Below are 27,132 nucleotides of genomic sequence, written 5' to 3' on the forward strand. Positions count from 1 at the left end.
TCATCTCTTCATTCAACTAATAGGAACTGAGACCCCCAAAACATCCTATTGTGTCCTCTGTGAGATGAAAGGGTGAAGACCACATGAGCCCTGCCTTCAAGTTGCCAATAGTCTACAAGGGGATAAGCTTATGTATCTAAGAAAAGACAAATCCAGTAGACTAGGGGATGCATCATAAAAGATCAACTCATAAAATGTTCTGGGAATTTGAAGAAGAGAGAGAGTTCTTCTAGCCCAGGAAAGCAGACAGCTTGTTTATTGGATGCGGAAGCCTTTGAGCTGAGTCTAAAGGATAAGAGGTTTTGGACACTGTGGGGAAAATGGAAAAGGACTTGAAGATAACTATGTGATGAAAGGCACTATCTCATTTAAGACTGATTCTGCTGTAAAAATTCTGACATAAACACAAAGTTTATTGCCTCAGTAATTGGAAAACCCAGAGCATCAGGCTGACCTGGGGTGCAAAATGGCTTCCTGGTCCTGGATTTTTGCACCTTGTCTCCTGGCTCCACTTCTCTGAGGCTTGACTCCATCCCCAGGGAGGTTCTTTTCTGATGGTAGCAAAAGAGCAGCAACTCTGGCCCCACATCCACACAGTTTCAAAGAGCTGAGCGTCTTTTCCCCACAAGTCCCAGCAAGAGTCTCTGCATCTCTGGCTTTGACTGGGTCATGTGTCCATTCCTGAATCGATCACAATGACTGCAGGTATCCTCGGCCGGCCTGAATCATGCGCCCACCCCAGGAGGTGGAGTTCCTGCACTGCACCAGAAGCACTTGGGTTGAGAGTGTGGAAAGTTCCTGCACCAGAAGCACTTGAGTTGAGTGTGGAGGAAAGCCTCCATCGGGGTGTTAAGAGTCGTGTCACTTGAAGATAAGCTGAAAATACAGTACAGTGGATGTCCATCCAATGCAGAGAAGAGACCAGCAAATAGTCGGGTTAGAATGCCAGATGCTTGAAGGGGAATTAATAAAAGGGACCAAGCTGGAAATACAGTTTTGAGGCAAGATTGTGAGGTCTCTCAAATAGGAGACTAAGATGCTGAGACTTTAGTTTGTAGAGTAGTAGTAGATCTCTAAAGAACTATGCAAGGTGCTAAACCCAGTCCGAGCCATGCATGGTGAAGTTGACTCTGCAAACATGACTCTAGATGTACTGAGGAGAGAGGGAAGATGTGAGAAGATGGACACATCAGTACAGAAAGAAGTGGCTCTCTGGAGGGGGCAGTGGGAGTTGAGAGGTTTGAGGAGCTGGAATCAACACACAGGGGCTCTGTGCTATGATGTGTAAGATGGCTGAAGGTAATGGCTTTTGAGTGGTATTAAGTAATATAAAAATTTCCAAATAATTTACCTTTGGCTCTTTGTAGAAGATGTGAATCTTTCAAACTTTGTTTTATTCATTTAATATTAAAATTAGTTTGATCTTTCCAAGAAGAGTAACTATAAAGGCAAAGAAGTAGAAGGTCAAGGTTGCATGTTTTGTGTGTCAGGGAAGAGAGTCCTGTGATGGAAAGTGTGGGCAGCACAAAAACCAGAATCGGGTATTGTCTATGAAGTGAAGCTGTTTGAGCTGGAAAATGAACATAATGTATTTTTGTTTGCCCTTTACAGGACTGGCATAATTCAGGAAAACCAAATGTGTTCTGGCTCTCAGGATTCTTTTTCACCCAAGCCTTCCTTACTGGAGCAATGCAGAATTATGCCAGAAAATACACCATCCCTATTGATTTACTAGGATATGAATTTGAGGTACAGTAACCCCCTGAACTCCACAGTCTATCATTATATCAAAATCATGTATTTAAACAAGGAAGAGATACAAAATTCCTATCTTTGTGGTCCATTATAAACTATTTGACTTCTTTCCATTCTTTGTGTTTCATGAAGAAAGTAGATGATACTTGTCTCACTGCGTCTGATAGGACTTTTCTATATTTCAATTTCCACTCAAATAATCTAATGTTCCTCTACTGTTTTAACAAAAACCAATATAAGGTACAGTAAAACCTGAAAAAATGTTTAAAAAAGAACTGTATTACACATTTTTATATTTACACTTTTACTGAAAATTTGATATAAGCCATTATAGAGTGGAGTTTCCCTGAATACATTCTGAAAATTGAGCAGATGTTTTCCTTATGAGACAAAGTTGTCTGGGAAAGAGACCATTATGAGTGTGGGCCTCTCCCTTCAGGTTATTCCTTCGGATACATCCGAGACGGCCCCTGAAGACGGCGTGTTCATCCACGGATTGTATCTCGACGGAGCACGCTGGGACAGAACAAGGTCAGGGCTCTCAGCCGCAGAGACGTCTGTAGTTGTAGCTGAATGAGTAAAACATGGCATCGGCTGCTTCCCTCCCGCCCACCCCAACAAGGGCCTCTTCTAGGGAATTATAGCGAGCAGTAAAAAATAACAGAATCCTTGCCATAAATCATTACTCAGGCTGGAGCAACTGATCAGTATTTTTAGGTCCTGAAGAATTTGTAGTTAATATTTCAATGGTCTAACTAGTAGAAAATTTAGTTGAAATTATTTTCTTCTTCTGTTTTAGGACTGTTACCTTCTGTCTTATGACAGGCAGGAATGCCTCACTTTAAACATTTTATGGTTATAGTATACTTCCCATTTCTGTTGGTGAATGGGAAACTTTCTCTTAGATTTTGATGACATAATAAATAAATATTTAAAATCAAGACCGAATTTCCAGCTTGGGAAACTGAGCATTGCTATTCTTGTTTAACATATGTAGGGAAGGGGCACCTTGGTAGCACAGTCACTTATGCAGCGGACTTTTAGTTTCGGTTCAGGTCGTGATCTGAGTGGTGGGATCAAGCCCTGAGTTGGGAGTCTGCTTGACATTGTCTCTCTCTCCTCTGCCTCTCCAGTTCATGCTTGTGTAAGCTCTCTCTCAAATAATATATAAATTTTTAAAAATGTACATCGGGCTAAGAGGGAAGGGGAGTGATTATTTCCCTTGGAGCCCTGCTCTTTATCAGTTCATTAATAAGCACAGTCCTCTATTTCCAAGGTCGGAGTTAGGCTTTGCTCTCAAGGGAGGGTTAAAGGCTGAAGCCCAGAGAATCACTTGAAGGCAGCAAGACGGAGGCTCTAGAGAGATCATTCCAAGACAGGGCGAAGAGGAGACTTAGCTGCATCTAGTTCCTGTGGTTATTTCTGTCTCTCTTCTTTTTCATCACAGTACTGACATTTGTGTTAACTTACCTTTCCTAAAATGTGTATTCATTCATCTTTTTCTTCCTTCCTCCTCCCTCCCTCTCCTCCTCCCCTCTTTCTTTCCTTCCCTCTTCCTTCCTTACCTTCCTCCTTGCCTCTTTTTTTTGAACAAATAGACACTGTAGCATAGGGAAAAGAAACCGTGTTTTCTAGATAGGCAGATGTACATTTGAATTCTGACTCCGGCGCTGAAGGTCTGTGTTACTGTGAGAAAACTACTCAATCTCTCTGAGCCTCCACTTTTCATTAGTGGAACAGGAATGGGGACAAGGCCACAGTGGGAACCAAATGTGATACAATAGGGTTGACCTCATGGACTGTGCTTAAAAAGTGGAAGGGTTCCCTAGGCAGCTCCGTTGGTTAAGCGTCTACCTTTGGGTTAGGTCATGATCCCAGGGTCCTAGGACTGAGCCCTGAGTTGGGCTCCCTGCTCAGTGGGGAGACTGTTTCTCCCACTCCCTCTGCCCTTCCCCCTGCTTGTGCTCTATCTAAAATAAATTAATTAATTAATAAAATATTTTTTAAAAAGTGGCAGAATTAATATTTGTCCACTGTTTGCACACACTGCCTTGCCATAATTATCTTTTGTTTCTTTTAATTATTCATTGTCTCTTCCTTGGCTGTGTTTTGTTTTGTTTTATATTCCTTTCTCTGAGTATTTCTGATCCTCTCTTGTATTAAAAGCCAATATCTAAATAGCAGTTTCTAGAAGCAAATTTCATCTTCTAATAAACATGCTTATTTGTCCTCTCAGTGGATTGCTTGCCGAACAACGTCCCAAACTTCTATTTGACCTGATGCCCATCATATGGATAAAACCAAGTAAGTCTACCTCTAATAAAGTTTCTTAAGAGTTTTAGAGAAGGGTAATCATAGATATTTTTAACGGCTCCCCCAATTAAGTCTTTGTTCAAACCTATTAAAACATTGTTTAATTACAATAAATAGCGACTGAATGTTTACATTGGAAATATATTTTTCCCCTGTTTTGTGTTGAATTCATATTATTCTGGAGATATCATTCTGCCTCTTTTTGCTCTTATCCCATGGAATGCAACATTTTCTCTGCCCTTCCCCCCCCCCACTTCTACTTTTCCAGAGTCCAGAGCTTCCCATCAATATTTTGATGCTGAAAAGCCTTTGCACACCTCTCAGAAACACACAGCTGGCGGCTAGAGTCTTCTGGCCACAGGAAACTCCTAAGCCCCAGAGCCATCCAGGTGCCCAAAGGCACAGCTGTTGCAAGGCACAGGGTGTGGAGGCCAGCTCTGCTCTCCTGGGAAAGCTCCTTGCTCCTTCCTGACTTCTGCTACCTTTATTTTTCCCTGAATCTGAACAAATGAGACTCCTTCAATTTTTCTTTCTTCTCTAGTGTTTTTGTTCTCCTTTAACTATCCATGGAAACGTTTCCAAATCACCCACAATCACCACCTCACAAATTAAGCATTTTCATTAGTAACGCAATTCAATTATAACTCCAAGAAATGCAGCCTTAGTTTAGAAAGGCTCCTAATATCTCATATCGGGCCTTTCAAGGATAATATATAGGTTCTTTCTGTGAGTAGGTAAGAGTTAGTGAGTTTTTCCTAGTAATAACCTGCTGAAAGCAAACAGTAACTTCCGCTCCTTCTGATTTATGCATTTCTTGTATTCGGGTTCCAAGCAGCAGTGTCCTCTCTTTTTATGCCCGCCTCATTACCTAATGTATTTTATTCCTTCTTCCCTACATTCTCCTCCTCTCCCACAACCTCCCGAGTGTTTTCATGCCTGCTGAGTTATCAGGATTCCTGAAAGCTCTCGATTTCTATCCTGTAGACTAAGAATCACACACCACATGAAATCACTTGTCTTGTTCCACAGCCATAATCATATTCCCACAGTAAACTAACAATAACAACATCAAAATGTTCAAATATTATAATCATGATCTTTGCTTTAGTACTAAAATAGTTGTTCTTTTAGTCCCAGGCACTGCTTTCCCTTTACCAAATGAATGTATTTCTTTCTTTTCCAAGCTCTAAAGTCTCAGATTGTGAAATCGAATGCCTACGTCTGTCCCCTCTACAAGACAAGTGAACGTAAAGGAACCCTTTCCACTACAGGACATTCCACTAACTTTGTTATTGCAATGTTGTTGAAGACAGACCAACCCACTCAACACTGGATCAAGCGTGGGGTTGCTTTGCTGTGTCAGTTGGACAACTAGATTGGAAAAACTTAGGAAAATATATGAAAGACATTTAAAAAAAATGTGTGTTATCTTCACATACTTCAAAATATATATATTATAAAACCAAGTATCTTCGTGTCATTTTTTTTTTTTTTGAAGTAGGCTCTGTGCCCAGTGTGGAGTCCAACCCAATGCTTGAACTCACGACCCTGAGATCAAGACCTGAGCTGAGATCAGGAGTTGGATACATAACAGACTGGGCCACCCAGGCACCCCATGTGTCTTTCTTTTAAATGGTCTTTTCACAGTCCTCCTCCCTGATGTACCACTCTTGCTTGACTGGAATACAGCTCGTCTAGCAAACCTGGAGGAAATGTTTCTTTGAAGCAGCTGAGAAACCTTTGGAACTTCTATTTATTTTCTCTGTAGGTGAAACAGATTTGGGGAGACTAACTGCATAAAACTTAGTATCAGAAAATATGTTTTCACAAGTGTTAAGTCATGTTTTCAGCTTCAGTAATAGTTGACTTTCCACTCACCTACCAGAGGGGATTCTAAATAAGGAAAATATCAAAACAATCCCAGACCTAAACCCCTTACATCACGCTTTTATAGCATTAGCTCCACTGCTCACCGTATCCCCGTGTGGAGGCAAGTTAACTCAGACAGTGAAGTCTGCGTGCAAAGGTAGTAAGATGGCTGGGGATGGGCCTACACACTGGTGGTATTGTGCTGCTGGGCATTGCTTTCATGTTTGATTGGCAATGCCAAGTGTCTCTTTGTTATGTTTAATAGTTAAGATTATTTAGCATATATTGATAATGGTATAGATTAACAATTTTAAAACATTTCAACAAAACAAAACTACAGTCGAAATTTTATTATCTTGTATGGAATTAATTCCTTTCTTGGGAGTCTCAGGACACTTTAGGCTGCAGCTCTCTAACATGGAGGAAATGCAGGTGGGGCTCCGCTGTGACTCAGGATAGGTAGGAGAGATGCTCTGATAAATTGGTCTGAGAAAAATGGCCTCTCCAGTGGAAAACGGATGCTGGTCTGCAGTGGCTGTATTTTTTAGTCTTATCCCTTCACACAGCCCATCCCTTGCAAAAGCATTTTATACCAGGAATAAAATGTTTAGTCCTTTAAATTTGATGAATACAGCAGTGAAGAAAAGAGATCATGTTTCCAAAGACAGCTAAACCACATGTAAAAAAAAAAAAAAAAAAAAAAAACCAAGGAGAGTGTGCCAGACTGTCTTATGATCGGGTATTTATAGTAAAGCTATTAATGGAATGGTCACTACAGGGGAGCGGAGAGCCTAAATATAAATGAAAATTCTGATGTGCTAATCTTTGACAGTGAGAACTTCCATGCTCTCCTGAAGGATATACCAGAAGGTAAAAAGTCTTTGGTATGTGATCAAACCTATTCTATGCTAAAACAGAAATGTGCTTTTAAAACCACTGAAATATTACCTAATAAAATACATTATTTTTAACTACCAATATTCTGGTACAAGTTGTTTTATGAGAGGACATATATTTCTATAACTTTGTTTTTAGTATTTACTGTTATTTTCAGTATAAAGATGTTCTTTGGGGTGGGTACTACAATGACTGAGAAAAAACTCCTAAGCCAAGACTAAAATATTATTTTCATAGTCAAATGGCACTGACCTAATTTTTTATATGAAAGGTTGTTTTTCCTGAATAGGCTTGAAGTAAATGGCTGCTCCTGGAAACTTCTAATGTATGTTGAATTTGTGGCTGTTCAGAAAACTGTTTTAAATTTATGGGGAAAAAATTTAACGAATTTTTCCCTAAATTTTGCATTTTCTTTCCCAATCCTATCAATTTTGTAGGTTTCTGAATTTCATTTGTCATTTTAAGTATTTAAGTCTTTACACAACTGGAAAGATATTTTCAATTCATTCTGCCTTTAAATCTGTCAGCGTTCCACATGGATAATTCCACGAGTGATGAAGACACAGACGAGGACTTTGATACCCAGCTCATCATCCAGCAGAGTTTACAGGACATTCACCGGCCGAGGACTACACAGCAGGCATCGGCAGATGAGAGGTAACTGTATTTCATTGGCGATGTAGTGTGAGTATTCAATAGCGGAGACTTGTTGTTAGCACAGCTCTAGTGTTGTGATAAAAACAGGAGAGAAGGTCAAAACCCAAGGAACTATCACTTAAATTATCTAGGAGACTTAATGTCTCACCAGCCAGACAGGGAAATTTGGAAATAAATCAGAATGTAATTGGGGAGTAAACAGTTGAAGGAGGTTAGCAGCAGCTCTGGCTGCAAATGAGAAGAAATGCACAAGGATAAGAAAGACTAGAGAACTCTAATGCATCTGGTGTTTGGAGATTCAAAGGGAATGCATAAATCCAACCAATACACATAGAAAATTATCCTCAGCCTCAGTGGGGAGGTGGGGTAAGGTCCAGTCATTATTCAAATCAAAAGGAGGAATTATGTAAACCTAGAAAAGACTAACCGTTTCTGAAGGGTGCGTATTCAGAGCTCTGCGATGACAGCACCAGGAAAAGACCTTCCGTGGTGTAAAAGGATCGCCCTGGCCGTGGACTGAGCACAGCCAGGCACACTTGCTCAGACTCTCTGGCTGACCTGCGGCCTAACCCCCCCAGTAGTTACTATTATTTTTCAGGGGTGATAAACCCTGTTTGCTGGGGATGGTGACCTCTGTTTGCCGGCTGGACATAAAACTGGATGAATGTGTTTTAACTCCAAGAGATTTTATAATTAAATATAGGGATGTCGAAGTCACTAAAACTGTTGTTGTTGTCTTTAAGATTTTTATTTATTTGACAGAGATCACAAGTAGGCAGAGAGAGAGGAAGGGAAGCAGGTTCCCCGCTGAGCAGAGAGCCTGATGCGGGACTTGATCCCAGAACCCTGGGATCATGACCTGAGCCAAAGACAGAGGCCTCAACCCACTGAGCCACCCAGGCACCCCCCCCCCTTTTTTAAAGTAACAAACTCATGGACTGATCACTTCGTGCCACACTATTTTAAGCATTTCATAAATAGTGACTCATTTAAATTCTAATTCTTGTTACTGCTCTATGTGTTAAGTCCTATTATCCCCATGTAGAGATGAGGAGACAAGTTGAGTGTTGCCCAAGGTCCCAGCGCTAGTAAGTGAGAGAGGCAGGCAGTCTGGCTTCAGAGTTTGTGCTCTTTTACTGCACTATTCCTACATGTTTGTGTTACATTTAGGAATATTCTTTAAAGTCATCTTTCAATAAAGTTTTGTAAAGAAATTGGGCTTCTGGGACACCTGGGTGGCTCAGTTGGTTAGGCATCTGCCTTCGGCTCAGGTCATGACCCCAGGGTCCTGGGATCGAGTCCCATATCGGGCTCCTTGCTCGGCAGGGAGCCTGCTTCTCCCTCTGCCTCTGCCTGCCTCTCTGTCTGCCTATGCTCGCTCGCTCTCTCTCCTTCTGTCTCTGACAAATAAATAAATAAAATCTTAAAAAAAAAAAAAGAGATTGGGCTTCTTAGATTATCTGTTCTATTAACCTTGTGATGAAAAATTTTTATGTTCAGTAATTCAGTCATGATTTTAGGTTGAAAGGCATAAGATTTTGATGACTGAAATGTTTCAGAAAAATTAAAATTAACTATAGTTTAAAATTTCAGTCATTAGACTTGCAAGAGCTATGTGGTAGGTAGGAAGGCTTGCTGACTTGGTCAGTCACTTCAAGGAATGAGGAAAGGCTACTTAAGACAGGTAGGATAATGCCGCGGCCCCCCTCACCGCCCCCACCCCCCACCACCAAGGAAGACAGTCACGGGAGAGCGGTTCCCCTGGAAGACGGGTCAAACTATATTTTGGCACTATTTCCATGCAGCGTCAGTAACTGCCTCATCGAAGAGTTCATCCTCGGCTAACATCAGTTGCCCTTACCCTTTGTGTTTCTGTCAGATGCCTTTGCTTTTCCCTCACTTTGGGTCTTACATATATATTTGTTTTCTACGCAGCCTCCATTCCTTCTTGAGTGCTGACTACAAGAAGATAATTGAAACAATTGAGGCAGTTAAGTACTCTTCCTATTCTATCCTCTCCAACTCCTGGTACCGTGTGAGGCTGACACCGGCGGCACTCCCCCGCCAAGCTCACGAAGCCCCGAAGCATGTTCTCCCAGATGCTCCAACCTATGGGGCCCACTGCTGATTCTCCAGAGCCTGCGAGAAAATACCACAGCACAACTTAGCAAAGCGCTGCTGGGTTCCTGGGCAGACTGAGCTGTTTGTATATGACAGCCCAAGGGGGCGGCCACAGGCCACGGGGGATAGGGAACACTAGGCAGAAGGCCTTACTGCTTCTTAGTCTCCTGCCCTTCTAATGCGTCTCTCATCAGGCTGGGGCTGGAACTCTGTCAGCTTGGGCACTAACCTGGAGGGAGGAATTCAGAAGCAGCACGGGCTGCCTCAGGTGTTTGTGCCAAATGTGAATCTGTTCCCCTTTTGACTTGCTAATAGGTAAGGAAGATGCGTTGTCACACTTGACCAAGCACCATTCTGCTTTTGAGGAAGCAGACGGGACAGGCTGGCTTCCTCTGCACAGGGCCGCAGTGCAGTTAAATAAGAACATTTTGCAAATAACCCTGAAAGGTAAACTCCCATTACAACTCTTCCTGATGCTTCTGAGAAATATATGTGAACCTTATTTTGTATGTTCACCTGTGTGGTGTAATGGATTTATTTCAGCTTCAAAACCCAGCGTGTGGGAGCAAACCACCCACAATGGTGAAACACCACTTTTCTTGGCTGTCAGTACTTGCCTCTTAGAAAATGCCCATTTTCTTCTTCTCAATGGCTGCAATCCGAATGCCAAGAATTCTGAAGGCATTTCTCCTCTTCTTACAGGTAAATTAATACCTTGTCTCCGGAAAACAGTCTGTAATTCTGAGTGTCCTCCATGCCCACAGGTTTCAAAGTCAAAAAAATTTTTTTTAGTTTTTATTTTAATTCCATTCAATATACAGTGTTATATTAGTTTCACCTGAACAATACAGTGAGTCAACACCTCCATACATCACCTGGTGCTCATACAACAAGAGCCCTCCTTAATCCCCATCACCTGGGGATGCCCCCACCTCCCTACCCCCACCCCGTCACCATCTGTGTGTTCTCTATAGTGAAGAGTCCATTTCTTCATTTGCCTCTTTCTCTCTCCTTCCCCCCAACTTTGCTCGTTTTGTTTTTTAAATTCCACGTATGCATGAAATCTTATGGTACTTGTCTTTTTGATTTCACTTAGCATAGTTCTCTCTAGTTCCTTCCACGTCCTTGCAAATGGAAGGGGAGCTTTTCATGCATGGTTGCAGGGCTGGCATTCTGGTCCCAGCTGACCAGACGTGGGTTCCTGACCCTCAGGAAGCTTTCTGTAGACTGGCCCACAGGGTGGCCCGAGGCAAACTCCATACGGATGAGCTGATCATTCTGCACGGTGCCTTCACCAGTGAATTCAGGGTAAGAAACACAAGAGGTGAACCGAGTAGGAAGAGGCAGCTGATGTCAGATTGAATGCCAATGGCTGATTTTGCTCCCTCTTGAGTCTTCACTAAAATTATAGTAAAGAAATTGCTTTTAAGAGGTAAGATACAAAAGAGAGAGAACAGGAGAGGAGACAAGAGCAGCATAGTTTGTGAAAACCTGGAGGGCAGGTGGATGAATAGTCAGTGACAAGAAAGCCGAATCTTAACTTGCTCTTGGGGAAAGCGATACAGTTATATCAAAAGCCCCGGAAGTTGTTGGCAATAGTTACCTCCTGGAGCCCCGACGAAGGACAGGCAGCTAACCTAGCAGGACTGCTGGAACACTATGAAGGATCAAGCAGCCAGAGCTACAGATCCGTGCTTCACCTCACCTGAATTCTGGAGGTTTTTTCTCTGGGTGGTTTAAACAGAGGCTCTCCGGACTGGGAGGATACTTGGTAATGGTGGGGGCACCAGATTGAAACACTGGAGAAATTAAGTAAACACAGGCTGAGACCTCCCAGCCCTTTCTTCCACCAGGATTCTAGAAAGCTGGCAGCCAGAACTCTACCCTTCAAGAGGAGGCTTCTCTGGGGAATTTGATATACCCAAGAAGAAAGAAAGAAATTATAATTGAGGGCTCCCAGGCAGATCAACACACAGGAACACAGCCCAAGAGCCACTCCCAATGTTTAGGATTCCCAGTCAACGTTTTAGCCCCCAACTCTCCAATCACAAGCAGACTGATAAGGATTATCTGAGCAAAATCTTCGAGATAAGCAACTTGGAAGAGACAAGACTAGGGAAAGTAAAATGTAGGGGGAAATTATGATGAAGTTAGAGAAATTAGTGAAAGGTAATGGAATAACAGGACATTCCAAAAGAACAAAACAACAAAAATGCCCTTGAAAATTAAAAATGGGAGGAGAAGTATAAAACTAAAAACAAATGCTAGGAGATAAAATTTAGGAAAAGTTCCAGAAGATAAGAAATGAAAATAGGAAAGAAAAAGAGAGGAGCAACATGTGAATCTCAGAAATGCTAGAAAGAGAACAGACAAGATGGAGGTCCTATATCATCAATGAGTAAGTCGAGAAAATCATTTCCTTAAACAGAGGACATGAGTTTCCAGAATGAAAGTGCACACTAATGTCAGCTCAATAAGTTAAGAAAGACCCAAAGCCCTTGGCACTCTGTATTTCTAGTCCTGAAGCACTTTCCAGGGCATATTTATAAATGGTTATGAACAAAGTTCACAGATTCAACATCTGGCACCCAGCAAGCTTCCTCACACACAGTGGGTACCAATAACCAGCAATTGGATAGGGAGATGGATACATTTTTTTTAAAGCTTTATTTGAGAGAGAGGGAGAGAGCACACGCATGAGTGAGAGGAGCAGAGGGAGAGAGGGAAGTTCAAGCAGACTCCAAGCTGAACATGGATCAAGATGTGGGGCTTGATTCCCAGACCCTGAGATCACACCTGAGCAGAAACCAGGAGTCAGTCACTTAACTGTGCCACCCAGATGCCCTGGGAAATGGATACATTGTTTTAGAATCTTGAAGGACTAGAAGATTATCATCCAAATGTGAATGGTAACAGCATAAATGCAGAAAAGCCAGTTAGAAAAAAATTTTTTTTAATATTTTATTCATTTATTTGACAGAGATCACAAGTAGGCAGAGATGCAGGCAGAGAGAAGGGGGAAGCAGGCTCCCCACTGAGCAGAGAGCCTGATGCAGGACTCAATCCCAGGACCCTGAGACCATGACCTGACACAAAGGCAGAGGCTTAACCCCCTGGGCCACCCAGGTGCCCCTAGAAGATTTTAACAAAACATATGATTAAAAATAATTTCCTGGGGCGCCTGGGTGGCTCAGGTCATGATCTCAGGGTCCTGGGATCGAGTCCCGCATCAGGCTCTCTGCTCAGCAGGGAGCCTGCTTCCTCCTCTCTTTCTGCCTGCGTCTCTGCCTACTTGTGATCTCTCTCTGTCAAATAAATAAATAAAATCTTTTAAAATAATAATAATAATAATTTCCTGGGGCATCTGGGTCACTCAGTGGGTAAGCAATGACTGGATTTCAGCTCAGGTCATGATCTTGGGGTCATGAGATTGAGCCCCAAGACAGGCTATGTGCTGAGCTCTGCCCCTCTGTTCATTTGCATGCTACCCCTCCCTAAAAAAAGTAAAAAATAATTTCCTAATTATTGCTGGTTTTTTCACTTAAAGCACTTAAAAACATTTCTAGGACTGTATTGGGTACTTAAGATCCCATTTTCTTGAGGGAAGAAATGATAAATGAAAATCATGTATGTTTATGTTTATTAGTCACATGAGCAGGCAATAATTGTTCATGGCTTACAGAAAACCCCATAGATTATCGATGTAAAACACTATTAATATTATTGATATAAGCCACATTTTACAATCTGTTTCCTAAACACGAAATGCTTGCATATGGGAGTAGGTGGGAAGAGCTCCTTACAAAGCCTGAGCGACACTGGGCTAATAAGATACTCTGGCCATAATTTCCTGGTGAACATGATGCCTATTTCACCTCTAATTTCCCAGCTGTCCTACACAACTCCTATGAGATGGCCGCCTTGCTCATCAGCTATGGGGCAGACGTGAATCTGCGTTGTACCAACGAGAGGACAGCTCTCCACGAAGCAGCCAAACTGGGCAGGCAGGACATAGTGAAGCTGATGTTGGTTTCAGGGGCACACCCTGACCCACAGAGCTCCTACGGATTCACTCCTCTCGCTCTTGCTGCCCAAAGTGGACACACTGAAATCATGGAAATGTTACTGCAGAAAGGCAAGATTTTCTATACGGTCAGCACACCCCCAAGGGGTAACATGATGCAAGTGTCGTCCTTTTCATGGAGAGCTTCAGCATAATAAAAGTTAACATTTTACTTAAGCCTAACATAAATATTTGATGAAAGCATGTGTTAATACTGGCTACTAAAAAGCCTAAAATAGAGATTGAATATCTGTCCTGTGATGTGAAGTAATTTCCGTAAGATTACTAGGATGCAGGTTACTCTTTTACATAATGTTCCCCAACCCTGCTGGGTTTTGTTGTTTAATTTTTTATGTGTTGTTCTTTTCTAAGGTCACAGACCCCACATCACCCTCTACATGCTGTCTCTACTAAGCTAAGTCACGGGCAGTCCAGTGTGTTATCAGATGTTTCTGTTGTTAGGAATTGTTTCCTGGTGGCTTCTCTCTGGGTCCTAGTTCTCTCTCCAGTAATAACCACAACTGAGATCAGGGGAAGGCAACTTAGATTTATTGAGTACTTTCTAAGTACGAGCTGTTAAGCTACCTATGGTTCTTCATATGACCTTCCAAAGTCCTATGAAGTAGGCACTGTCCTCATTCTACACTTAAGGAACAGGACTAGGGATGATACCAGTTGGAGGACTTCCCTTTATATACACCTTCCCCTGCCGCCAATTCGAGATCCTAGTTAAACTGGCAGAGACCTTGACTCAGAAAACTTTGGCATTTGTTGTCTTTGAGGAGACCCCCATTGGCGAAGCAATGTAGGATTAAGAGCTTTTTGCCAAAGATGCAAATCTTTACCAAGATTTAATAAAGTCCCAATATTTACCTTCTTTATTCTCCTTCCTGTTTGTGTCCAGAAGCCTTATTTCTTTCTTCAACAATATATGGTCCTGCTCTCCAATATTCTAGAATACAGGGGTTCTTTTTTTTTAAGAACAACTTTCTGCTTTTTTAGACTTACCTGGAACTCTCCCATCATATAGGGGAAGCTGTTGTAGTTTTTGATCAGTGGCCATAAGACATTGTAAGTAAGACGTTTTAAATGAGCAATATCAGAGATGTCTAAAGTCATGAAAACACTGGATCCTTCATCTACACAAAAAGGAGCCATCTTTTGTGTAGATCACTGATTAAAATTTAAAGAGGAGAGGCGCCAGATTTTAAGACCTTAACTCTTAAAAGAAACCAGCATCCGTTGACCTCAGTGAGGTATTTCCCTGAGGTAACTCCCTTATGAAGTAATTTGCACAAATCGACACAGCAAGGAAATGGCAGAGCCAAGATTGGAACCCACATCTGTCTCATGCTGAGTCCCAGTACTTTACCACTCTGCGTTACTAGGGTGGCAACATGGCACCACAAAAACGGGCCCTGGGTCTGTCCCATCTGCTTGTGAATCCTGACTACCTTGCTTACCAGCTGTGCATCTTTGGGGAAGTCACTTAACCTCCATGAACCTCAGTTTTTTCATCTTTAAAGTGGAAATACTGGCATCTCCTTATTAGGGTTGATGTGAAGTTTAGAAATGATGCACATAAAGGAACCTGTCCATAGTCAACACTCTTTCCATGGAGGCTTATTAGACCTTTCTTCATGCATTCTAGGAATGGGGTTCTTGGCAGCTACCATGTTCTGATGACTGTGGAGTCTCTTCTAATTTAAAACCACATCCTCTGTGAATGTCCCCAGGAGGATTCTCTCCTTGCTCTTTGTCCATTCAAAGACTACTCTTTCTTCAAAACCCATTTTACTGAGAGGCCTTCTGCAACTGAAACATCTTTCTCCTTCCTTCACCATCCAATTCCCCCTCAAAGTCTGGAACTAAGAACTTTTAGAGGACATTTTGCCTGCTTGTACTCTTACCATCCACACCATCACATGACATTCAGCGTCCTATGGGCACCACAATGTATCCTTTTAACTCTTAAGTCCCCAACTTCAACTACAAACAACTATGGTGTGTCTTTCTATGAACATCCCACCACAGAACAAATGTCATTTTCCACCATGACATCAACAGATGGCCTGGTGCTACCATCCAACAGGGTTGGGGTACCACCCTATATATATGGGGTAAGTGGGCTTTTATGGGCAGGTCTGGAAATAAAATCACCCTTTATAAAATTAATTCTCCTGGAATTTTCAAGTTCCAAATAAACACCTTATAAAATTCCTCTGAAAGCCAACCTACTCATAAGTCAGAGACTGTTTGTACCACTTCTTCCTTTCCCAGGTACATTATAAACTGGCTAAGAGCAGGAGGTACATTTTTCTTTCTTTGTTTCATAGTGCTTTGCTAAAGTGGATCCTTTCTAACTACTTTCTGGCTGTGCTGATATATTCAGAATGCATAAGCAATACATTGGAAAAAGACTTTTTGCACAACAAGACTCTTTTTCCTTTTAGGAGCTAACGCTCTTGGGCAGGCCTCGGACTCTTCTTCCATCTTACTTGAAGCTGCTAGTGGAGGAAATCCAGACTCGGTGACTCTTCTACTAGAGCATGGAGCTGATGCCAACATCCCTAAGAATTCAGGCCACCTGCCCATTCATGTGGCAGCTGACAGAGGCCATTTGTTGTAAGTTCAATTATGTTACTGCCGATAGAAATAGTAAGAGCTATGGGGGGAGGGAGGTTCTGGAGAAGCTTCTGGGAACTTTGTATTACTTCATCTCTGATCCTGTAATTCCAACATCCCTTCTAAAGGTAGGAAACTCTTAATCAATGAGAAAGTGGTAAAGACAGGTATCCTCTAGCCACAAAAGGGACATAAAACTACTTTATTATCAGGTCTTTATATGGGGAACCCCAGGTTTCAGTGACTAGAGTAATTCTGAGTTTTATATAAAGACAGTAGTTTCATTTAACTTTATTAAGTTTCTGAGCTTTTGGCTGCAGGAATTATGCACTTTTTGGCTGGGGGGTCCTAATGTCACCTGATACTAATACCATCCGGTACTGGTATAAAACCATTGTAAACAGGTTAATGCTGCATCTTAGCAAAACAATTTTTTAAATGCACTTTGAAATTCTTTCTCAGAGCCCTAAAGATTTTGGTTCCAGTGACGGATCTTGCCGCCATTAAACAGAGTGGCATCAGTCCCGTGCACTGTGCAGCAGCAGGAGCCCACCCCGAATGCCTGGAACTCCTCATCCAGGAGGGATTTGATGTAAATTTCATGCTGGATCAGAGAATTCGCAAACACTATGATGACCACAGGAAGTCAGCTTTGTATTTTGCTGTATCAAATGGTGACCTCTCTTCAGTTAAGCTGCTTCTGAGTGCTGGAGCTCTGCCTAATCAAGACCCAGTTAACTGCCTCCAGATAGCCCTGCGGATGGGCAACTATGAGCTGATAAGTCTGCTGCTCCGGCATGGGGCCAATGTCAATTATTTCTGCAAAGTCAACCCTTTACATTTCCCATCAGCACTGCAGTACACACTGAAAGATGAAGTCATGCTCAGGATGCTACTGAATTATGGGTATGACACAGAGCGATGCTTTGATTGTCCTCATGGAGACAAAGTTCATCCTTGCTATACTTTTGAAGGCTGGACATCTACAGTTATCAAAGATACTATGGTAAGTGCACAACTTATATAGTCACTATTGGTGGCCCTGAACTACAGCAACAGATAAGGCTCTATCTGTTCTCTCCAGAAGCTCATAGTTGAAAAGATTTCCATATGATAAATACATGTAAAGGGGATATGATAGTAGATGTAAAAGGTACAGAAACCATTCAGAGGGAAAAGTGATTTAACTTTACCTGGGGGAATTTCATAAATGAAGTAGCATAGCATCTGAGTAATGTTTTAAAGAATGAATGCAGTCTAATAAACTAATTACACTTTTTTTTTTTTGAAGTGGTGAGCAACCTAGCTAAAATGTTCCTGGGGTATGAAATCCAAACCCCTCTGTTCTTCGCTCTCTCTTTTGGCTCTAAAATTTGATTATATAGGTCTCTTTGATCACCTTTTTTAAAAAAATATTTATTTATTTGGGAGAGAGAGCACGAGTAGGGGAAGGGGCAGAGAGAGAAGCAGATTCCCCACTGAGCTGGGAGACAGACATGGGGCTCAGTCCCAGGGCCCTGAGATCACGACATGAGCCAAAAGCTGATGCTTAACTGACTGAGCCACCTAGGCACCCCTCTCATTGTGGGTTTGATTTGTATTTCCCTGATGCTGAGTGATGTTGAGCATTTTTTCATGTGTCTGTTGGCCAAATGGATGTTATCTTTGGAGAAATGTCTGTTCATGTCTTCTGCCCATTTCTTGCTTAGATTATTTGTTTTTAGGGTGTTGAGTTTGATCAGTTCTTTATAGATTTTGGATACTAGCCCTTTATCTGATAAGACATTTGTAAATTTCTTCTTCTGTTCTGTAGGTTTTTTTGGTTTTGTCAACTGTTTACTTTGCTGTGAAAAAGCTTATTATCTTGATGAAGTTCCAATTGGTTCATTTTTGCCTTTCTTTCCCTTGCCATTAGACATGTGTCTGGCAAGAACTTGCTGTGGCCAAGTTCACAGAGGTTGCTACCTATGTTCTCTAGGATTTTGATGGCTTCCTGTCTTAGATTTAGGTCTTTCATCCATTTGAGTGTATTTTTGTGGTCCAGTTTCATTCTTCTGCATGTGGCGGTCCAATTTTCCCAATACCATTTGTCGAAGAGACTGTCTTTTTTTCCATTGGATATTCTTTCCTGCTTTGCCAAAGATTAGCTGACCATTTCTGGTTTCTCTATTCTGTTCCATTGATCTCTGTGTCTATTTTTGTGCCAGTACCATTCTGTCTTGATGATTATAGTTTTGTAATAGAGCCTGAAGTCTGGAATTGTGATGCCACCAACTTCAGTTGTCTTTTTCTACATTCCTTTTGCTATTTGGGGTCTTTTCTGGTTCCATATAAATTTTAGGATTATTTGTTCCAGCTCTGTGGAAAAAGTTGATGGTTTGTTTTTTTTTTTTAAGATTTTATCTATTTGGGGGCGCCTGGGTGGCTCAGTGGGTTAAGCTGCTGCCTTCGGCTCAGGTCATGATCTCAGGGTCCTGGGATCGAGACCCGCATCGGGCTCTCTGCTCAGCACAGAGCCTGCTTCCTCCTCTCTCTCTCTGCCCGCCTCTCTGCCTACTTGTGATCTCTGTCTGTCAAATAAATAAATAAAATCTTTAAAAAAAAAAAAAGATTTTATCTATTTAACAGAGAGAGATCACAAGCAGGCAGAGAGGCAGAGAGAGCAAGGCGGAAGCAGGCTCCCCACAGAGCGGAGAGCCCCATGCGGGGCTCGATCCCAGGACCCTAGGATCATGACCTGAGCCGAAGGCAGAGGCTTTAACCCACTGAGCTACCCAGGCGCCCCAAGTTGATGGTATTTTGATAGGGATTGCTTTGAATATATATATTGCTCTAGGTAGCATAGATCTTTTAACAGATATTTGTTCTTCTAAGCCATGAGCATGGAATGTTTTTCCATTTCCTTGTGTATTCCTGGGTTTCTTCCATGAGTATTCTATAATTTTCTGAGCACAGATCCTTTGCCTCTTTGGTTAGGTTTATTCCTAGGTATCTTATCATTTTGGTGTGATTATAAATGGTATTGACTCCTTAATTTCTCTTTCTTCTGTCTCACTGTTAGTATACAGGAATGCAACTGATTTCTGTGCATTGATTTTTATATCCTGCCACTATGCTAAATTCCTGTATGAGTTCTAGGAATTTGGGATGCAGTCTTTTAGGTTTTCCACATAGAGTATCATATCATCTGCAAAGAGTGAGAGTTTGACTTCTTCTTTGCCAATTCAGATGCCTTTTGTTTATTCTTGTCAGATTGCTGAGGCTAGGACTTCTAATACTACATTGAATAACAGTGGTGACAGTGGACATCCCTGCCATGTTCCTGACCTTTGGGAGAAAGCTTTGTTTTTCTCCTCTGAGAATGATATTCACTGTGGGCTTTTCGTAGATGGCTTTTATGATATTGAGTTATGTTCCCTCTATCCCTGCATTGTGAAGAGTTTTAGTCAAGAAAGGATGTTGTGCTTTGTCAAATGCTTTTTCTGCATCTATTGAGATATCTGATTCTTGTGCTTGCTTTTACTAATGTAGTGTGTCACATTGATTTGCAGATGTTGAACCACCCTTGCAGCCCAGGAATAAATCCTACTTGGTTGTAGTGAATAATCCTTTTAATGAATTGTTGGATCCTACTGGCTAGTATCTTGGTGAGAATTTTTGCATCCATGTTCATCAGGGATATTGGTCTATAATTCTCCTTTGTGGTGGGGTCTTTGTCTGGTTTTGAGATCAAGGTAATTCCGCTGTCATAGGATGTTTTCCTTCCATTTTTTTTAAAAATCAGCTTCAGGAGAATAGGTATTAATTCTTATTTAATTTTTGGTAGAATTCCCCCCTGGGAAGCCATCTGCCCTGGGCTCTTGTTTGTTGGGAGGTTTTTGATTACTGCTTCAATTTCCTTGCTTGGTATGGGTCTTTTTTGGGGTTTTCTATTTCTTCCTGTTTCAGTTTTGGTAGCTTATATGTCTCTAGGAATGCATCGATTTTTTTCCAGATTGCCTAATTTGATGGCATAAAATTGCTCATAATATGTTCTTATCATTATATTTCTTCAGTGTTGGATGTGATCTCTCCTCTTTCATTTATGATTCTATTTATTTGGGGTATCTCCTCTTTTCTTTTTGGTAACTCTGTCCAGAGGTTTGTCAACCTTATTAATTCTTCAAGGAACCAGCTCCTAGTTTTGTTGATCTGCTCTACTGTTCTTTTGGTTCCTATTTCATTGATTTCTGCTCTAATCTTTTTTTTTTAAGATTTTATTTATTTATTTGACAGAGATCACAAGTAGGCAGAGAGGCAGGTGGAGGCAGGGGGAAGTAGTCAGGCTCTCTGCCAAGCAGAGAGCCCAATGCAGGGCTTAATCCCAGGACCCTGGGATCGTGACCCGAGCTGAAGACAGGAAGAAATAGAAAACCCCAAAAAAGACCCATACCAAGCAAGGAATAAGAATAAGCAGAGACCCAAATGAGCCACGCAGGTACCCCGATTTCTGCTCTAATCTTTATGAATTATCTTCTCCTGCTGGGTTTAGGCTTTATATGCTGTTCTATGTCCAGTTCCTTTAGGTGTAGGATTAGTTTATATATTAGAGAACTTTCTTTTTTTCTTTTAAGATTTTATGTATTTATTTGATAGAAAGAGACACAGTGAGAGAGGGAACAAATGCAGGGAGAGTAGGAGAGGAGAAGCAGGCTTCCTGCCAAACAGGGAGCCGATGTGGGGCTCGATCCCAGGACCCTGGGATCATGACCTGAGCCAAAGGCAGATGCTCAACAACTGAGCCACCCAGGTGCTGCATCCTTTCTTGTTTCTTGAGAAAGGCTTGTATTGCTATATACTTCTCTCTTAGGACCACCTTTGCTGCATTCCAAAGGTTCTGAACAGTTGTTTGCATTTTCATTCGTTTCCATGAATTTTTTTTAAATTCTTAATTTCCTGGTTGACCCATCCATTCTTTAGTAGTATGCTCTTTAGTCTCTATGTATTTGAATACTTTTTTTTACTTTTTTTTTTTTTAACTTAGTTTCCAGAGAGAGAGAGAGCATGCATGCCTAAGTGCACAAGCAGGGGGAATGGCAGGCAGGGGGAAAAGCAGGCTTCTCACTGAGCAAGGAATCATGACCTGAGCCTACGGCAGATGCTTAACCGACTGAACCACTCAGGCATCCCTGTATTTGAGCTCTTTCCAAATTCTTTTTATATATTTTTTTTATTTTTTATAAACATAATATATTTTTATTCCCAGGGGTACAGGTCTGTGAATCGCCAGGTTTACATACTTCACAGCACTCACCTTAGCACATATCCTCCCCAATGTCCATAACCCCACCCCCCTCTCCCAACCCCCTGCTCCCTCTAGCAACCCTCAGTTTGTTTTGTGAGATTAAGAGTCACTTATGGTTTGTCTCCCTCCCAATCCCATCTTGTTTCATTTATTCTTCTCCTTCCCCCTTAAACCCCCATGTTGCATCTCCACTTCCTCATATCAGGGAGTTCATATGATAGTTGTCTTTCTCTGATTGACTTATTTCGCTAAGCATGATACCCTCTAGTTCCATCCACGGTGTCGCAAATGGCAAGATTTCATTTCTTTTGATGGCCGCATAGTATTCCATTATGTATATATACCACATCTTCTTTATCCATTCATCTGTTGATGGACATCTAGGTTCTTTCCATAGTTTGGCTATTGTAGACATTGCTGCTATAAACATTCGGGTGCACATGCCCCTTCAGATCACTATGTTTGTATTTTTAGGGTAAATACCCAGTAGTGCAATTGCTGGGTCATAGGGTAGCTCTATTTTCAACATTTTGAGGAACCTCCATGCTGTTTTCCAGAGTGGTTGCACCAGCTTACATTCCCACCAACAGTGTAGGAGGGTTCCCCTTTCTCCGCATCCTTGCCAGCATCTGTCATTTCCTGACTTGTTAATTTTAGCCATTCTGACTGGTGTGAGGTGATATCTCATGTGGTCTTGATTTGTATTTCCCTGATGCCGAGTGATATGGAGCACTTTTTCATGTGTCTGTTGGCCATCTGGATGTCTTCTTTGCAGAAATGTCTGTTCATGTCCTCTGCCCATTTCTTGATTGGATTATTTGTTCTTTGGGTGTTGAGTTTGCTAAGTTCTTTATAGATTTTGGACACTAGCCCTTTATCTGATATGTCGTTTGCAAATATCTTCTCCCATTCTGTCAGTTGTCTTTTGGTTTTGTTAACTGTTTCCTTTGCTGTGCAAAAGCTTTTGATCTTGATAAAATCTCAATAGTTCATTTTTGCCCTTGCTTCCCTTGCCTTCCTAGGAAAAGGCTGCTGCGGCTGAGGTCGAAGAGGTTGGGGCCTGTGTTCTCCTCAAGGATTTTGATGGATTCCTTTCTCACATGGAGGTCCTTCATCCATTTTGAGTCTATTTTCGTGTGTGGTGTAAGGAAATTGTCCAATTTCATTTTTCTGCATGTGACTGTCCAATTTTCCCAACATCATTTATTTCCATTGGACATTCTTTCCTGCTTTGTCAAAGATTAATTGACCATAGAGTTGAGGGTCTATTTCTGGGCTCTCTATTCTGTTCCATTGATCTATGTGACTGTTTTTGTGCCAGTACCATGCTGTCTTGATGATGACAGCTTTGTAATAGAGCTTGAAAGAAAGCTTGGCTTTCTTTTTCAATATTCCTTTGGCTATTCGAGGTCTTTTCTGGTTCCATATAAATTTTAGGATTATTTGTTCCATTTCTTTGAAAAAGATGGATGGTACTTTGATAGGAATTGTATTAAATGTGTAGATTACTTTACATAGCTTAGACATTTTCACAATATTTATTCTTCCAATCCAGGAGCATGGAACATTTTTCCATTTCTTTGTGTCTTCCTCAATTTCTTTCATGAGTACTTTATAGTTTTTTGAGTATAGATTCTTTGCCTCTTTGGCTAGGTTTATTCCTAGGTATCTTATGGTTTTGGGTGCAATTTGTAAATGGGATTGATTCCTGAATTTCTCTTTCTTCTGTCCTGTTGTTGGTGTACAGAAATGCAACTGATTTCTGTGCATTGATTTTATATCCTGACACTTTACTGGAGTTCTTTCCAAATTCTTTCTTGTGACTGAGTTCCAGTTCCAAAGCACTGTGGTCCAAAAATATGCAGGAAATAATCCCAATCTTTCGGTACTAGTTGAGACCTGATTTGTGACCCAGTATGTGATCTATTCTGGAGAATGTTCCATGTGCCCTCAAGAAGCATATGTATTCTGTTGCTTTAGGATGGAATGTTCTGAATATATCTGTGAAGTCCATCTGGTCCTGTGTGTCATTCAAAGTTCTCGTTTCCTTGTTCATGATGATCTGCTTCGAGATCTGTTCACTGCAGTGAGTGAGGTGTTTAAGTCCCCTGATATTACTGTATTATCAATGTGTTTAATTTTGTTATTAATTGGTTTATATAATTGGCTGCTCTCATGTTAGAAGCATAAATATATACAACTGTCAGATCTTGTTTGACAGACCCTTTAATTATGATATAGTGTCCTTCTTCATCTCTTACTACAGTTTAAAGGTTTAAAACCTAATTTGTCTGATAAAAGGATTGCTACCCCAGGTTTCTTTTGATGTCCATTAGCATGATCAATGGTTTTCCATGCCCTCATTTTCAATCTGGAGGTGTCTTTGGGTCTAAAATGAGTCTCCTGCAGACAGCATATCATGGGTCTTGCTTTTTTATCCAATCTGATACCCTGTTTCTTTTGATTGGGGGCATTTAGCCCATTTATATTTGGGGTAACTATTGAAAGATGAATGTAGTGCTGTTGTATTACTCATAAAGTCTCTGTTTCTGTATCTTGTCCTTGTTCCCTTCTGGTCTATGTTACTTTTGGGCTCTCTTTTCACTTAAAAGATCCTGTTTAATATTCCTTGCAGGGCAAGTTGAGTGATCACAAATTCTTTTAGTTTCTGTTTGTCCTGGAAGCTTTTTATCTCTCCTATTTTGAATGACTTCTAGTCTGATCAAGTATTCTTGGCTGCATATCTTTCTCCTTTATCACCCTGAATATATCATGTCAGTCCTTTCTGGCCTGCCAAGTCTGTGGCTAGGTTTGCTGTCAGTCTAATGTTTGTAGCCTTGTAGGTTACAGACCTCTTGTTCTGAGCTGCTTTCAGGATTTTCTCCTTATCTCTGAGATTTGCAAGTTTCACCCTTATATTTCGGGGTTTTGACCAATTTCTACTGATTTTGAGGGGTGTGTTCTCTGTGCGTCCCAGACTTGAATGCTTGTTTCCTTCCCCAGATTAGGAAAGTTCTCTGCTATAATTTGCAACAGTATACCTTCTGTAGCCTTCCCCACTTCTTCAAGAATCCCAATTATTTTAATATTGTTTTGCTTTATGGTATCACTTATCTCTCAAATTCTCCCCCTTGTGATCCAGTAGTTATCTTTTTCTCAGCTTCTTTATTCTCCATCATTTTGTCCTCTAGATCACTAATTCTCTCTTCTGTCTCATTTATCCTAGCAGTTAGAGCCTCCATTTTTTATTGCATCTTTTTAATAGCATTTTCATGACGACATGATTAGATTTTAGTTCTTTTATTTCTCCAAAAAGGGATTCTCTGGTGTTTTCTATGCTTTTTTTCAAGCCCAGGTAGTATTCTTATAGTCGTTTTTCTCAACTCTAGTTCCAAAATCTTCTGTCCATACTGATTAGGATCCTGACAGTCAGTACTGCCTCTTGTTCTTTTTTTTTTTTTTTTTGAGGTGAGTTTTTCTGTCTTGTCATTCTTGCAGAAAGTGGTCACTTTTCTATTTGTAGAGTTGCTGTTGTTCTTTTCTTAGATCTCTGGTTGAGTTCACAGGTGTTCAGAATTATTTGATAGTTGTCTAATTGAATTCTTGGGACCAGTCAAAACTAAGGTCCCCTACTCCTCCATCTTGGACTCAACCACCTCCTTCTTGAGACATTTTCCTCCTAGCTTTCATCACACCAGTCTCCTATTTCCCCCCACCAGGTCACTTCTATTTCCCCCAACTAGAGCACACCCCAGCCTTTCAGAAAAGCTGCCACTTTTCAGGTTTCAAGTGTTATCTCCTCAAAGAGGCCCTTCCTCTCCTGTCCACCTTATCTAAGGTAGTTGTCATCCATGATCTTATTATGCTGCCCATTTCTTTTATAGCACTTAACACTTTCTGAAATTATCTTTTTAACATTTTTTGATTATGTGTCTCCTCCACAAATACATCAGTGTAAGCTCCTGCTCACCACTTTCCTCACCATAGAGATCTGTGCTTAGTACATAGTAGATGCACTAGAAGTACCTGAGTTCATATTAAAATCAAAACAAAATTAAAACAGTGAAATGGAGAAAGCACTTTGAATGAATTCTGAAAAGTGAAAGGTAACATATGTTTTTACATTGTATATTGCTTTTAGGTTATAATTAATGTAGGATATGGCATTTAGGTATATATCATATTGATTATTTCCCGACTTTTTATTTTGTATTATTTGACTTCTTACATGGGCACCTTGCCAGAAGTGTATAAATTACCTACAGAGAGAAACTATCTGAACCTTCAGGCATGAGGAGTAGGTGATGAATGAGAGAAAACCCAAAATGAGAGTGGCTTTAACAAGATGGCTCATTCCCTGCTCATATAAGTAAAGGCCAGAGATCAACAGCCTCCTAACTGGAAAGCTCCATGATCAGAAGAGAAGCTTGCATCTACACCCCAGCCAGCCAGGAGGCAGGCAGGAAGCAGCAGCACACACCTTACTCTTCTTTAAGTGCATTCTGGGGGTTGCTCACACTTTCACTCTCATCTCACTGGCTAGAATTTCGGTGGCCATGGCTAGGTACAAGGAAGCTGGAAAGATAATCTTTATTCCAGATAGCCATGAGGCCAACCAAAACGAACAACAGGTATTAGTTAACTATCTCTTTCACACCCTGGTTACATCTTACATAGGTCAGAAGATATAGTAGTAAATATTTTTCCAACTCTTAGAGCTAAGAAATAATTTCCTTGGGGCGCCTGGGTGGCTCAGTCAGTTAAGCAGCCAACTCTTGATTTTAGCTAAGGTCATGATCCAAGATCAGGTCCTGGGATCAAGCCCCACATCAAACTCTGTGCTCAGTGGGGATTCTGCTTAAGGATTCTCTCTCTCTTCCCCTCTGCCTCTCCCACCCCCAGGGTAAATAAATCTTAAGAAATAATTTCCTTGTTCAATGCCTTAGTTTATAAATGAGGGACTTGAGACCTCAGTTCCTGTGAGTTTAGTGCTCTAAACACCATTGATACTTAAGTTTTTCATTTACTTTCATAGCTCCAATTTTCTTCCTCAGTTTTGTGAAGTAATAACATTGTCATGGCTGCAACATCTCTCTGGGAAGGTTGTTCGAGTTATGCTTGACTATGTTGATCAAGTTCGAATCTGTTCAAAGTTGAAAGCTGTGCTCCAAAAACAGGGGCTCTGGTCAGAAATCCATTTTATCTTGAGTAAGTATCCTTCTTTCTTGTAGAAGATTCTTACCAAAAATACTACTTGGTATTTACATTCTTATTTGCTTTGTAGAACATTCTTTTCTACAAGAGCTTAAAAGCTTTCCCTAAACCAAGGAAAATACTATTCCTATCTACAAAGTTACTATTTGTAACTTAATTTGTACTTATTACCATTCCCCAGTAGATAAACTCTGTTAGGTAATCACGTATTATATGGTAGGTGACACCTTTCCCCTAATCGTATAGAACATTGTAGATATGTAGATACGACTTAGAAGCTAAGAGATGGCAATGAAAACTGGGATGAGAAAAAGTAAAATCAAAGCCTGAAGAG

At 41.1% G+C, this 27,132-nt stretch overlaps 2 protein-coding genes across 9 annotated transcripts in view; both read left to right on the forward strand.

The window, feature by feature from the left end:
• The window catches only part of DNAH12 (dynein axonemal heavy chain 12), a 228,390-nt gene extending 222,856 nt beyond the window's left edge, over positions 1-5,534 (forward strand). For all 6 annotated transcript variants that reach the window (XM_082738549.1, XM_082738545.1, XM_082738546.1 and 3 more), the window contains 4 exons: positions 1,612-1,749; positions 2,195-2,286; positions 3,992-4,059; positions 5,253-5,534. In XM_082738549.1, the coding sequence (XP_082594675.1) occupies positions 1,612-1,749; positions 2,195-2,286; positions 3,992-4,059; positions 5,253-5,443 (489 nt within the window). In that variant the 3' untranslated portion in view covers positions 5,444-5,534. The remainder of the gene's footprint in view (positions 1-1,611; positions 1,750-2,194; positions 2,287-3,991; positions 4,060-5,252) is intronic.
• Positions 5,535-6,751: 1,217 nt separating this feature from the next.
• Positions 6,752-27,132, forward strand: part of ASB14 (ankyrin repeat and SOCS box containing 14) — a 59,048-nt gene continuing 38,667 nt past the window's right edge. The window contains exons 1-9 of one of the 3 annotated variants that reach the window (XM_082739532.1): positions 6,752-6,807; positions 7,362-7,491; positions 9,427-9,480; positions 9,926-10,059; positions 10,156-10,314; positions 13,502-13,747; positions 16,129-16,300; positions 16,763-17,306; positions 26,639-26,792. In XM_082739532.1, the coding sequence (XP_082595658.1) occupies positions 7,370-7,491; positions 9,427-9,480; positions 9,926-10,059; positions 10,156-10,314; positions 13,502-13,747; positions 16,129-16,300; positions 16,763-17,306; positions 26,639-26,792 (1,585 nt within the window). In that variant the 5' untranslated portion in view covers positions 6,752-6,807; positions 7,362-7,369. Of the gene's footprint in view, positions 6,822-7,361; positions 7,492-9,426; positions 9,481-9,925; positions 10,060-10,155; positions 10,315-13,501; positions 13,748-16,128; positions 16,301-16,762; positions 17,307-26,638; positions 26,793-27,132 lie in introns of all 3 variants that reach the window. The other 2 variants (XM_082739530.1, XM_082739531.1) reach the window with 2 other exon arrangements.

The sequence above is a fragment of the Mustela nivalis genome (assembly GCF_964662115.1).
Source record: "Mustela nivalis genome assembly, chromosome: 1".
NCBI lineage: Eukaryota > Metazoa > Chordata > Mammalia > Carnivora > Mustelidae > Mustela > Mustela nivalis.